Source organism: Sciurus vulgaris, assembly GCF_902686455.1.
Source record: "Sciurus vulgaris genome assembly, chromosome: 9".
Taxonomy (NCBI): domain Eukaryota; kingdom Metazoa; phylum Chordata; class Mammalia; order Rodentia; family Sciuridae; genus Sciurus; species Sciurus vulgaris.
The window spans coordinates 2,821,487-2,834,121 of record NC_136469.1 but is presented as its reverse complement, the minus strand read 5'-3'; the positions used below and the strand labels follow the sequence as shown (position 1 = coordinate 2,834,121).

The 12,635-nt window shown below is 49.4% G+C and overlaps 1 protein-coding gene across 2 annotated transcripts in view; it reads left to right on the top strand.

Moving 5' to 3' along the window:
- The window catches only part of PRDM5 (PR/SET domain 5), a 145,080-nt gene extending 141,129 nt beyond the window's left edge, over nucleotides 1-3,951 (top strand). Inside the window, exon 15 of one of the 2 annotated variants that reach the window (XM_079153396.1) lies at nucleotides 3,614-3,951. In XM_079153396.1, the coding sequence (XP_079009522.1) occupies nucleotides 3,614-3,778 (165 nt within the window). In that variant the 3' untranslated portion in view covers nucleotides 3,779-3,951. The remainder of the gene's footprint in view (nucleotides 1-3,613) is intronic. The other variant, XM_079153397.1, reaches the window with a different exon arrangement.
- The last annotated feature ends 8,684 nt before the right edge of the window (nucleotides 3,952-12,635 follow it).

Sequence of the window (12,635 nt, the reverse complement as noted above, 5' to 3'; positions counted from 1 at the left end):
TCTATTAATATAGAATCTAGATTTTTTTGGATCATTTTCTTCCCTTGTTTTTTCATGTTGTTCATGTATCTTCCCCTCTAGCAGTGCGGATCTGGGGTATTGCAGATTCTTTCCTAGGCTTATAGTGTCCCTATAGGTTTCCTAAACCTTTTCTCACAATTAGCTTCCAGTGTCCAGCAGGTGTCTCAGGATGGGATTTGCCCCACCTAAAGATGGGAGATACAGCTTCCAGGATTATCCAAGATGGCCGCTCTGGCTTCCAAATGTTGGCAAATGGAGTGTTGCAGCTTGGGGTGTGGACGTGGTTGGCTGGAGTTCCTGGAGGTGGGGTGTGTTTGGTGTGGTTGCGGGATCCTGGACTCGGGGTGCAATCAGTCGGTCTCAGGGTCCTGGTTGTAGGATGCAGTCAGTCAGTCTGGGGGTCCTGGCAGTAGGGAGCAGTCAGTTGATGTGAGGGCCCTGGAGGCAGGGAGTGATCAGTTGGGCTGAGGGATCCTGGAGACGGGGCTCAGTCAGTCTGGCCAGGGGTCCTACGGTCCTGGCTGTTGTCTCAAAATGGTGGCAGCCATGTGTAATGAAACCTGCAGGTACTGTAACAGTGTACTACCAGGCAACAGCAGGCAGCTGGTGCTCCACTGGTGGTCGGCGATCAGTTTGCTGATTGCTGTTGGACTATCGGGAGGTGAACCTCGGGTGATGGGTGATGGATAGGCGTAAGGCAGGTAATGGACAGGCAAGAGACAAGCAAATGGCAGATGATAGGCGCCTGACAGTGAGCAATCTGCACTCAAAAAGGCTTTGATATGCTGGCAGACTGCAGGTGATCACAGTAGACAAATGGGGTAAACACCAGGGGATCAATAAGCAGCAAAAACTGCCTTACCAAGAAATAGACATCCTCTGCTTGAAACCGGAGTTATGGAGCGACAAGGAACGCAGCCTCCCTCTAGCCCGCCGTCTTTGATCCCCTCAAGCAAAAGTTCACTTCCAGAAAAATGAGGGAATATGGAAACAAATGAAAGAAAATGAGACAGTCCTGTTTCTAGCTGATGTGAGCTGATGCTTCTGTGGACCTCTTGCTGTTTTCCTCCATGCTCACTTGTACTGATACAGTTGTACTTGTTTCCCTCTTATGGATAAAATCACACTGCTCTTATCAGTTCCTTCCCTCTGTTTTCTCTTGCCTTTAAACCTTTTTGAAAGTACAATCTTTTCTGACCACTGGAAGACAGTCCCTGCTGGTTGTATCCAGATGAGCATCTCCATTAGCTGTGGCTTATGTTTGTCCTTTGCGCCCAAGCCTGTGTCAGTGCCCTGCAGATGGAACCTTAACAGGCAGTACCAGGTGGCACCTGGTTCCTGGGAAGCCTCTGTCCTTCCAGGACCTGGAAGACTCCACTCTGCAGCAGCCACTCCCTGAGCTCCAGGGTCTTCTGCACACGCTGCCCTCCCTTTGGATGTGTGCTTGTGCGTGGGGGTGACTTTTGGAGACGTGTGTCTCAAGCACAGGACCGTTTGATTTTGCCCTTTCTCCTCATTTCAGAGTCCTTTCACAGGGGCTGCCTCCCTCCTGGCAGTCACAGTTCCTGTGTCTTGTCTTCTCCATACTCTATGTTCCCTCGCACTTCTGGTCCTTCCGTCCCCTGGTCTCCATGGCAGCACCTGCTGTGTTCTCCAGTGGCTTTCAGGGTCATGGTCTGTGAGTGTGATCACAAAGCCCATGCTGGTCAACTGTTCCAGAAGGAAGACGGTGCCTCCTGGAATTGCTCTGGGAAATCACCTCTTGCAAAGTCACTCGCTTATTCCAAGGCGTTACTCCTCTTTCAGACAGCTACGTTCTCCTTAAGATTCCACCTGTGACTCCCTCCTGGTGACGCAGGCTATTCCGACCAAGCCACCGATGATGCTACTTGCTAGAGAAGAGGGAGGAAAAAAACAGGCACTGACATTTATTGAGCATCCACAGTATAACACCGATTTGCATAGCTTATTTTATTTAACCTTAAGATCCTGTGAGGCGACCCCATTGTCGTCATTTTACAGGGGAAGGAGGCAGATCAAAAGGGCCACTCTGTGCCGCTTCCTTAGTTAGTGATGAGCAGGAAAACCCGTGGTCACTCCACGACTGCAGGGGCGCGAACACTGTGGCCTTCACCTTACCCCCTTGGATGCCGAGGGACAGAACAAGGAGACCCTGCCCTGTGCCACTGAGGGTGGAGGGTGAGATGCCCAGGAGCTGTGGGCAGTGCTGTGTAGCAGTCAGGTGGGCAGAGCCCAGGCGCCTGACCAGACGCAGGCCCAGCTCTAAGCCGGGTGGTTGGGCCGGGCGACCCGAAGCTCCCGGTCTCCCACCACACCAGCTGCAGGGACTTGGTGGCTGCCCTCGCGCCCATCCAAAGGTACGCTCACCTTCCAGTGCCCTCCAGCCTGGCCAGCCCTCCTAGGGCAGCACATGCCACTCTGGCACCATGCCCATGTTTTCCGCGGTGTGTGCGTCTGGGCTTGTGTCAGTCAGAGCCGATTGGCTTCCGGAGTCTCTGCAGGTGGGGTCTGTGAGGGACGCCACGCGTGGCATCCTGCTTCATCTCCTTTCGTGACTTCAGTGGTGGCGCTAGCTGGCGCCCGTCTGCGTCAGGCTGGTCAGCACCCGGAGCTGCGTGGCACCAGGGGCGTGTGGAGCACTCTAGCATGCCCTAAGCAATGCCTGCGTCGTAAGAAAGAAGGAAGCGGAGGAGGGCAGAGCCCCCTCACCGTGCTGCCACGGGGTCACCACCGATGGAGAGAGGGGCTGTCCAGAAAGGCACCTGGTGTCCAGGGCACCACGCAGAGAAACGCCACCTAGACCTTAGAGCCTGCACTCTGGAGGCTTCCTGGGAAGCGTGGATGCCTCCATCACAAGGGGGAGCTCTCCTCCCAGGATTCACCCTCCACAGATGTTTAAATCCAGCTGCTGGGACGAAGGGGGTCAGGATGCAGAGGACGCTGCCAAGACCTCTGTGCCATGGCCGTTGATTCAGAAACCAGCGAGGTGCAATAGGGGACTGAGAAAAGACGAACAGAGAAAGCTGGGACCGGGTGGGACACCGTCCTTTGGAGGAGGAACAGGACCCAGAGCTAGCTCAGCATGTTCATTATATAGTTTCATCATCAAAAGGTTATTTGTGGGAAAGTTTCAGCTCTGAGTCACTGAGGACACAGCATTGGCGAGACATTAGGGTCATCTTGTTAAGCTCAGAGTTCTCTATCCCTGGGAGCTAGCATCTGAGCTCAAGGTCCAGAATGATTCAACTCCGCCTCTTGCACAGAGCCTCCTCAGGCCACGTCACCATAGCAACTGGATAATCTTGATCTGCACCTTTGCACAGGAAGTTACTAGTGCATATGCAGGCAGGAGGCAGTCAGAGACCATGATTCAAATCACAGCTCTCCACAGGACACAGCAAATGCAGTAGCTCTGGGGACAGTAATGAATTTCTTGGCCCATTAGTCAGGTGTTAAATTCCTGAGTGCGTACTGGATAGCAGGAATTTGCATATAGTGTGTTGTGTGAATGACGGTCGGGGTGTCTTCAGGCTCCTTGGGAAAATGTGACTGTATCTCTGTTTTTTTCTAGGTTTGTGACTTGGCTTTTAGCCTGAAGAAGATGCTGATCCGACACAAGATGACTCATAATCCCAATCGTCCGCTGGCAGAGTGCCAGTTCTGCCACAAGAAGTTCACACGGAACGACTACCTCAAGGTGCACACGGACCACGTCCACGGAGTGGCTGACAGCTAGGCAACTGTGCAGGGAGGCCCTCCAGGAGGCAGTGGGGCCCCCAGCCTCATCCCCAGGCAGCGTGGCAGAGGCAGCCAGAAGTAGCTTGTGCTCTCAGAGCTCTGATTCGCTGGCCTTCGGAGTTTGTAGGTGCATATGCAAAATAAATAAAAAGTCTTATTTTTTCCAAGAAATGGTACCGATGGAGAGGGAAGAAATCTCTGTAGCCTGCAGAGTACTGCCTGTGCTCTGTCTTACCTGCAGAGGAGTCAGGGCATTCTTGACTCTTTCCATAAGGAAGATTGTGAACACACTTCCAACTGTTAGTCCTTTTTCCTTTGTTGGTGTTTGTGTGTTTGTGTGTGTGTGCATCCGTGCATGCACACTGGCAGTACTGGGTAGTGCACTGGGGTTACTAATTTAGACAGAATCAAGGTTCCCCGTTCTTTCTTTGCAGACAGGAGGAGGACCAGGTGTTTTCCAAGTCTCCAGAATGATAGCAGATAGATACTTGTTCTTTTAAGAAACAGACCAAGAGTCTATCTTATTTAACAGCTTCACACAGCAAATGAGTTTGAAATAAAGAGCAATTTGATAACTAAAGCCTCTATTAAAACATCATTCATTTTAGAGAATTCTCAGGTGACATTTCCACTCATCATTCAGGCACAGAAATTCATGGTCTGAATAATTTTATAATAAGATTTTTGCAAAAGTAGCCATAAACTTTAAATATTGATCAGACTGCCCCTCCTGAATTTACACTGGTTGCCTTAGAGGTCAGCAATATATGAGTCCATATAACAGAAGCAGGCAGGGCGGGCTCTGCAGTGAGGTGGACTGCAGCTGGCGATGGTGCACAGCCCTCTCCCTCTCACCCTGAGCACAGCACAGATGCCTGCAGGCCCAGCAGTCCTCAGCACAGATTCATTTTGCAAAAGACATTTTCCAGATTTCTGCAAGCAGGTGACTCTGAAACACTTTTAAGTCATCTTCTATCACTTACATAATTAGGAGTCCAGAATAAAAAGTGCTGGCCTAGCAGGTGTTATGACCGGGTTGTGACTGATGCGTGGGGGAAATTCAGCAGAGGCGCGGCGGCTCCCGCCAAGCTACGCCCAGGCAAACGCTGGACAGCAGTGAGTCTGCACAGCTTACCTGGGGAGATGGCACAGGGCAGCCTTTCGGTGACGCCGGAGTGACCTGGAGGAACCCCTGACCCGAGGGAACCAAGACGAGGCCCACGCCACCAGCATCTCGCTGGAACCACTGTAAGGAGAGAAGGTGCAATTTACTTTAAGGGCGCTACACCGTTGTGATGGGTTCAGGCTGTCAGCAAGCGCAGTCTGAACTTTGGGAATCTGTCTAGAATCATCTTCATGCCGTTTCAGTTTTAAAAAGAAACAAAAATTCAATACAGACATTTAAAACTGTAAAATATTAGATGTGAAATTCATCAGTGATAGCTTTTAAAAACATGAACCTTGGGATTTTAATTTAGAATACATCTGATTATGGTTATATGGAGTACTTTATATCCAAAATCACAGACTGTATTTTGTAAAAATAAACCTGCTGTTTCTCGCTCTGCCCTTCTTTTCCCTGGTGTCCTTAGGTCTGTAGCATGTTCGGTGATGCTGATCGCACTTTGTATTGTGTGACTGTGTAAGGACCACTGTGCCTTCTGTCCTGTGCCTGCCTGTGAGGTGCTGCATGCCCTGGTCACGTGGCGTATGAGTCCTGGAAGAGGCCACGTGCGGTCCTGTGTAAGGACCACTGTGCCTTCTGTCCTGTGCCTGCCTGTGAGGTGCTGCATGCCCTGGTCACGTGGTGTGGGTCCTGGAAGAGGCCATGTGCGGTCCTGTGCAGTCTCATGGTCTGGGGCCCCGCCTGGATCGGGTGGGGGCCCGTGGCTTCAGAGCAGCCCGAGGACTGCGACCCACAGTCCTTACCAGACTGTCGGTGTGCTCTGGCCCACTGTCCAGAAGGCCATGGGCGATGAGCAGGTCATGTTAGCATTTTTGATCTGACTTTTAAATCACTTAGCAGTAACATAAAGAGAGTTTCTTAAACTTCACTGATGAGTTTAAAACATACATAGGATCAGCATGCAGACTGGAGGCGCCTGTGCAGGCTCTCCTCTCCTCCCCTGCTGTGAAAGGAGCTCCTCAGGTGACTCTCAGGGGCCTGAAATGGTGGTTGTGAGATTCTAAGAGGTGTTTCTGATGCGGCCGATCCCAACCCTTTGCTGTCTTTGCCATTCCGGATATTAGTGCATCTCGAATTCTCTTTCTTCATAGTCGCAGGCCTACATTTGCCTTTTTTTCTCCTTTGATCCTTGTTGGCTGTGGTAATTGTGCCCAGTCGTGTAACATGAATACGTTCATGGATGATTCGCTCCGGGGGTTGCACCGATGGTTAAAACACCACTTCCAAGAAACATGTGTCTCTGTGCATGTGCCTTGCTTTGCTCGATGTTCTTTCCTGTGCAGCTGACTCACTGGTGGGGCGTGAACACGGACCAGAGGGCCTCCAGCCTTTGCTGTGCTATGTGTTGGAGGCCATGGGCTCTGCTCTCTCAGACTGGACACGAGGCTGCGTGCTGCAAAGAGGCGTGCCTTCTTCACAGACCTCAGTGTTCCCTGTGGAAATCACCCTGGCTTGGGAGCACGTGGGGTGGGTAATGGGGGAACGTGCTTCTTTGATGTGGGGTGGTCAGCCTGGACGTAGCCCCAGGGGATTTCATTTGACCACAGATCCGTGTGATTCACACAGACCATCCGCAGGCCCATGTTCGCGTTCTACCAGAGGACCTGGAACCGCACAGTCCTGCAGAAGCGCCCAGTGAACGTCCCTAAAGTGGCTTCGAGGAGGAGGCGGCGTGATGGCCGTGGCCCCAGGCTCCTGCTCCTGGAGCTCCGCACCGTGGCCTTTCTGGGCGGGAGAGGTCCCTGACGCGGAGCCGAGCTGGGCCGGTGCACCTGCGCTGCTTCCTGGACGCAGACAGAGCTGCGGGTGAAAAGGAGCCTCGGAAGCCAGCCTGCGGGCGCCCAGGGCACAGGACGTGGCAGGGGAAGCCGGGGGCACTCTCCTAGGGCCACCCTTCTGAGGATGGCACTTGTAATTTCAGCGTGGCCTCGGTCCCTGTCCCGTGAGGTTTCCCTGGCAAAACAGGTGTTGAATCCGGTTCGTCTCTCAGTAGTGGGCATGGAACAGACGCGTTCATTTTCCTCCGCCTCAGAACCAGCCAGGGCCGGAGGTGCTGGGGCTGCCTGGGGTCCAGATGGTCATCTTCCAGGTGGTTCATTTGCTGAGTGACCGAACAAAAAGTTCTGTCCTGCAGCAACTCTGGAGCCCGTGGTGTGGTCCAGGGGCAGGTGCTCTAGGTTCCCTGGGCTGTGGGACAGTACGGAGCCAGACGACCGACCGTCTCCTAAGGGGTCCTGCTAATCAGTGTCCCCACTTCGCAGATCAGTGTCCCCACCCCGCCGATCAGTGTCCCCGCTCCGCCGCCTCCTTGAAACTGCACAATGTGGTGCTGGACTGAAAGCTCCCGTTTGCTTGGAAAACACATAGTATTTAATTACCTAGAGAAAAACAGTTTAACTTCCTGAATATTCAATAATAGATTTGCTTCTTGATGAGGCAGACGTTCAGGCAAGTAAAGCATGTTTTTATTCGTGTGCCCAGTCACATTACATGGCAGCAGGAAACGACTCCAGCATTTTAAATATGTCGATGACTCAAGTGCTTCACAGGAAAGTGCAGGATTCCTAAAGCTGATGTCATTAGTCAATCAGGAGTTCACATGGATGTCCCTGACCTTGATAAGAATACCTGTAGTCTTCCTGGAGTTAATCGACATAGAAAGTTCAGAAGAACAACCATTTGTCTCTCAAAAATAATGCAAAAATTAAAAGAATCCCAGCGAACAGTGAATTCTTGAGTTATTCCCTTACTTCATGTTTTTATTTGATCTTCTAATGAGACTATCTGACAATGATTTTTTTCTTAAAGTTAATTTGCCTGGTATCTTTAACTTAAGATCTGGGTGACGTAGATTTCACCTTTGTTCTCTTGTGACTACATGAAAACTGCGGGTGTGTCTTAGGGAGCAGCTTGTGTGTCCTGCCCTGTGTCCTGCCCTGTGTCCTGCCGCCGGGCGCTCTTCGGTCTGTGACGGCCAATCTCCCACCCTCCTCCATGCTCACAGCCTCCTGTGAGGTCTGTGCCCTCAGGAAATGGGTTGCTTCACACTTGACCTTCAGACTCTGTTGGTTCCATGTGTACGTCTGACGGGAGGAACTGCCGAGGGAGCTGCTGGTGCTGACGGCAAGGACTCTGACAGGATTTCAGGGCCTTGATATCATGGGGACGTGTTGCTGTTGAGAGCAGAGCCATGGTCATTGGGCTCAGTGGTGAGGCGATGCTCCTCATGCTGCGTGATATCTGGTAAAGCCACCTATGGGAAGGAAGAACATTGATCCAGACCCGACTTCCTTTTTCTTTTCTGGAGTAAATACTAGCACCTAGATGGCTGAAATCAACCTTCCTGAAACAGAAGGAAACCATATTCCTCCTGTGCTGTATGGGAACACGAAAAGAGTGAGATGGAGAGCCAGCCAGTTAATTATGTAGCACTTTCTTTTTGGTCCAATATTACATGTAGTAATTAAGAATTCAAAAAAATATGGAAATTAACCAGTCTTTACTTTGGGCATGAATATAGTCTTACTGAAATATGAAAAGTCCTCTCTAGACCACACTTCCTGAGCAGAAGGTTCTCAAGTAAATTATGGGTCATCTTCACTTGACAGATATGGTGCATGGCTTCCTAGGAGACACTGGAGAGCCAGGAGAAGTGAGTTCTCAGTGTCTCTGTCAGCCCTGCCTCACCCCTACGGTGACTCCCAGAGTTGGATCCTTACCCCACACCCTACAGTTGACTCCCACAGAATTGGATCCTTACCCCATACCCTACGGTTGACTCCCACAGGGTTGGATCCTTACCCCACACCCTATGGTTGACTCCCAGAGTTGGATCCTTACCTCACACCTTACAGTTGACCCCCACATTGTGGTTCCACCTTCCATGGTTTCAGTGACTTATAGTCACTGAACTTTGTAATACTAAGTGGAAAATTCCAGAAGTAAACAGTTCATTAGTTTAAAATTGCTTGCTGCTCTGAGTAGTGTTATTGTATTCTACACCATCCTGCCCAAGACATGAATCATCCCCTTCTCCAGCATAGCCACAGAGTAACACTACCCACCATTAGTCACTTAGAGCCATTGTGGCACTCAGATTTTTGGGCAGCACAGAACTGAGGTTTGAGTAACCCTTGTTTTCCGTACAATGGCCCAGAGCACCAGAGTGCGATGCTGTCAATTCAGACATGCCCAAGAGAAGTCACAGTGCTTCCAAGTGGAAAGGAAAGTTCTCGATTGAACAAGGAAGGGAAGCACTGCACCCTGAAGGTGCTGAGATCCACAGCGAGAATGAAACAGCCTGGGAAGGTCGAGAACCTCCACAGCCCAGGATCCACGGGGTCTTGGAGCACATTCCCCACAAGTGAGGATGGCTTCCTGTGTGCACAGTAAACGCACAAGGACTGAAGACCTGAGTGTAGCCCCTGCAACGGTGAGACTTGAACGAACAGAAGAGGGCTGGCAGTGCTTTCTCACATGACACCGAAAGTACCGGCAGCAGAAGCAAACAGTCTTCTAGAGGTGACAGAGTCAGCAGTTGATAATCAGAGACGGATCTTCAAGAATCATCTGAGCCTTGAATTCATAGCAGGCTTCCGATCTCTCATCTATCTCTGTGTGTGTTCTATAATGACACTTTAAGCTTGTCTCCTGCACTCTTTGCTATAACTACATGCATGTATCATACGAGAATTTAAAATACACATAAAATTGAGATGAATAGTACATAACCAAGTTTCATGTTTTGTCTCAGACATAAGACAATTAGTTGCCAACTTAAAATATCCTGTGTACTTCAGCTTTACTTTAACTTCTGAGAAAGCTGTTTAACAAAGGTATGGTGTAGCAGATCACTGAGAATTTAGTTGTAATATATTCTTCAGCTGATCCTCAAAGCTGCCATTTCTTACTTGGGGATTGAGGAGAGGCAGGGAGACTGACACAAGAAAGCTGGAAGGAAGGGATGTCAGTGGAAGCTGAAGTAAGCTGGATAGCCCCCATCCGCCGCGTGGGTCAGCCTCCTTAACGGTGAAGTGGATGACAGATTCTGCTTGCCAAATTCATTATGAGAAATAAATCAGAACGTGCCTGTAACTCTGCAAAGGATGCCTGACACAGAGCCAGAGTTCAAGAGATGATGTTGCTCTCGCATGTTGGTAACTCTCTTAGTGTAGCAGGGTAACCGAGAGAAGTCAGTTACAAGGAAAGATTTACTTTGGCTCTTGGCTTCGGAGGAGGGTCTGGGTCCCCGTGTCCCTTTAAGAGCAGTCCCCAAAGACCTTGCTTCCTCCCATCAGCTCCCATCCTGAAGGCACAGCCCCAGAGACCTCCCTCCCTTTCCCCAGACCCCACCCCTTGAAAGGCACACAAAATGACCTCATTTTCTTTCACTAGGCCCCAATACCTAAAGGGCATGCATTCCAGTGACCTCCCTCCCTTCCCTCGGCCCCCACTCCTGAAGGGCACACTCAATGACTTCACTTTCTCCCACCAGGCTCCACCTCCTGAAGGGAATGCCTCCCAGTGAACCTCCTTCCTTCCACCAGGCCCCCACCCCTGAAGGGCACACCCAGTGACCTCACTTCCTCCACCAGACCCCACCCTTGAGGGGCACACCCAGTGACCTCACTTCCTTTCACAAGGCCCCACCCCTGCAGGGCACACCCAGTGACTTCACTCCTCCCACCAGGCCCACCCTTGAAGGTTCCACCCCTGGCAGTAGCTCCCCAGGCTGGGGACCAGGCCTTCCACAGGTGGGCCTTTGGGGACACTGAAGATCTAAACAAAGCACTGTGGTGCTGTCTCTCCATGTAATGCCATTGCTATTCGTGTCTGCTTTGAGCAGTCTCCTGCTCCACCCCATCATGCCAGCTCATATCTTCAAGCAAATTGTCATAAGCCAAATTAGGGTTTTAATTTCCATATCACTGACATAGTTACATTGTTAGAAGCATCTCATTTGGGAATGCTTTTGAAAACTCTTAAACTATACTTGAGACATATTTCATTTGTTAAACAATAATCTAACAATATATAATTTAATTTGACATTTTAATGATATTCTTTCAACTCAACATTAAAAATATTTTGATGATATATTTTTATGGTGCTCAAACTTACATTTTTCTCTTTAAAACTTAATCTAGAGCTGGGGATGTAGCTCAGTGGTACAGCATGTGCCTAATATATTTGAGACCCAGCATTCAAAAATAAAAAGTTAATTAAAAACTTAATCTAATCAATAACAAGTTTGATTTTTATAAAAATTTAGCTACCTACCTCTTCATTAACAAAATAGAATAGTAGCATCCAAATGTCTAAAATAAGGTAAAACCTTATATTATTAATATTTCAATGATAAATCTCATGTAAAATGAAATTCTGCTGTATGTACCCAAAACTGGTTTTTAATAATTTAATTCCATTAAAAATTGTGAATTCAAGCAAGTATGTGCACATGAGCACAAACACATCTTTCCTATTTAGACACCTTGGAAGAAAAGGCAGGAATGCTCTGGAAGATTAAAAATGTGTGATTCACTCATCATGGCTGAAATGATCTGGTACTTTGAAGGGGAAAAAGGTCAAATGATATCCTGAGATGAAAAAAGCTCATGTTTTTTAAAAATAACAAAATGCAGAACTTTTTTTTTTTTTGGTACTGGGGTTTGAACTCAGGGGCACTTTACCACTGAGCCACATCCCCAGCCCTGTTCTGTATTTTATTTAGACAGGGTCTCACTGAGCTGCTTAGCGCCTCACCATTCTGGGGCTGGCTTTGTACTCGCAATCCTCCTGCCTCAGCCTCCTGACTCACTGGGATCACAGGCCTGTGCCATTGTGCCCAGATAAAGCAGCACATTTTCACTCACATAAGAATTCTTTGTGAGAGTGCAGGCGTTCTAGTTGCCTTATAAGATCCTCTATCATGATATTTCATTAGAGACGATATTTCTTAATGCAGAACCAATGAACCGTATAGAGAAATTACTGCAAAGACAGCTGAAATGCATTGGGAAAAGAAGATTAATGCTTTGTTTCTGTTTTCTTCGTGTATAACGAGCTCTGGTTACACATAGGGGTGATATTTCAGGTATGTGCAGTGTGTTGGATGGGGGTGGATGCACGCTGGACACAACACAGACGTGGTGGCTCAGAGAAAGGCCCACTGTGCTGGGACATGCACCTGACCAGCAGAGAGAGATCTGAATCCTGAAGACCTGCACGTCTCTTCCCAAAGCCCCTCGCCTTTGGCAGATGGCAGCCATGGCTGCCGACTGGAGGGCAGGTCTGCACCCCTGGAAAAGGCTGCTTCCTCCGTCCTCTTTGGTCTCGCTATCCCTAGAGGCTCCTGGAGCATGGATTTGTTTCCCCGTCGAATTGGACGTGTTCCTGCAGCAGGCCAGGATATGCCCTCTCCTTGCTGACAAGGACACGGTGACCTCCCAGCGGCACTCAAACAATTAAAACACCTCACCTTCTCTGAAATATTGGATGCTTTGGATCCTCTGGTATGAAAGAATCTGCTGGTACATGAATGATAAATGCACCTCAAAGTTCTGCTTTTTTTATTGTGATTTTTTGGATGGAATGTTCTGGACCAAGTTGCCTAACATTACCTTCTGTTTCTCCACAACCTCCTGTGGAAGATCATTACACTGAAGACTCC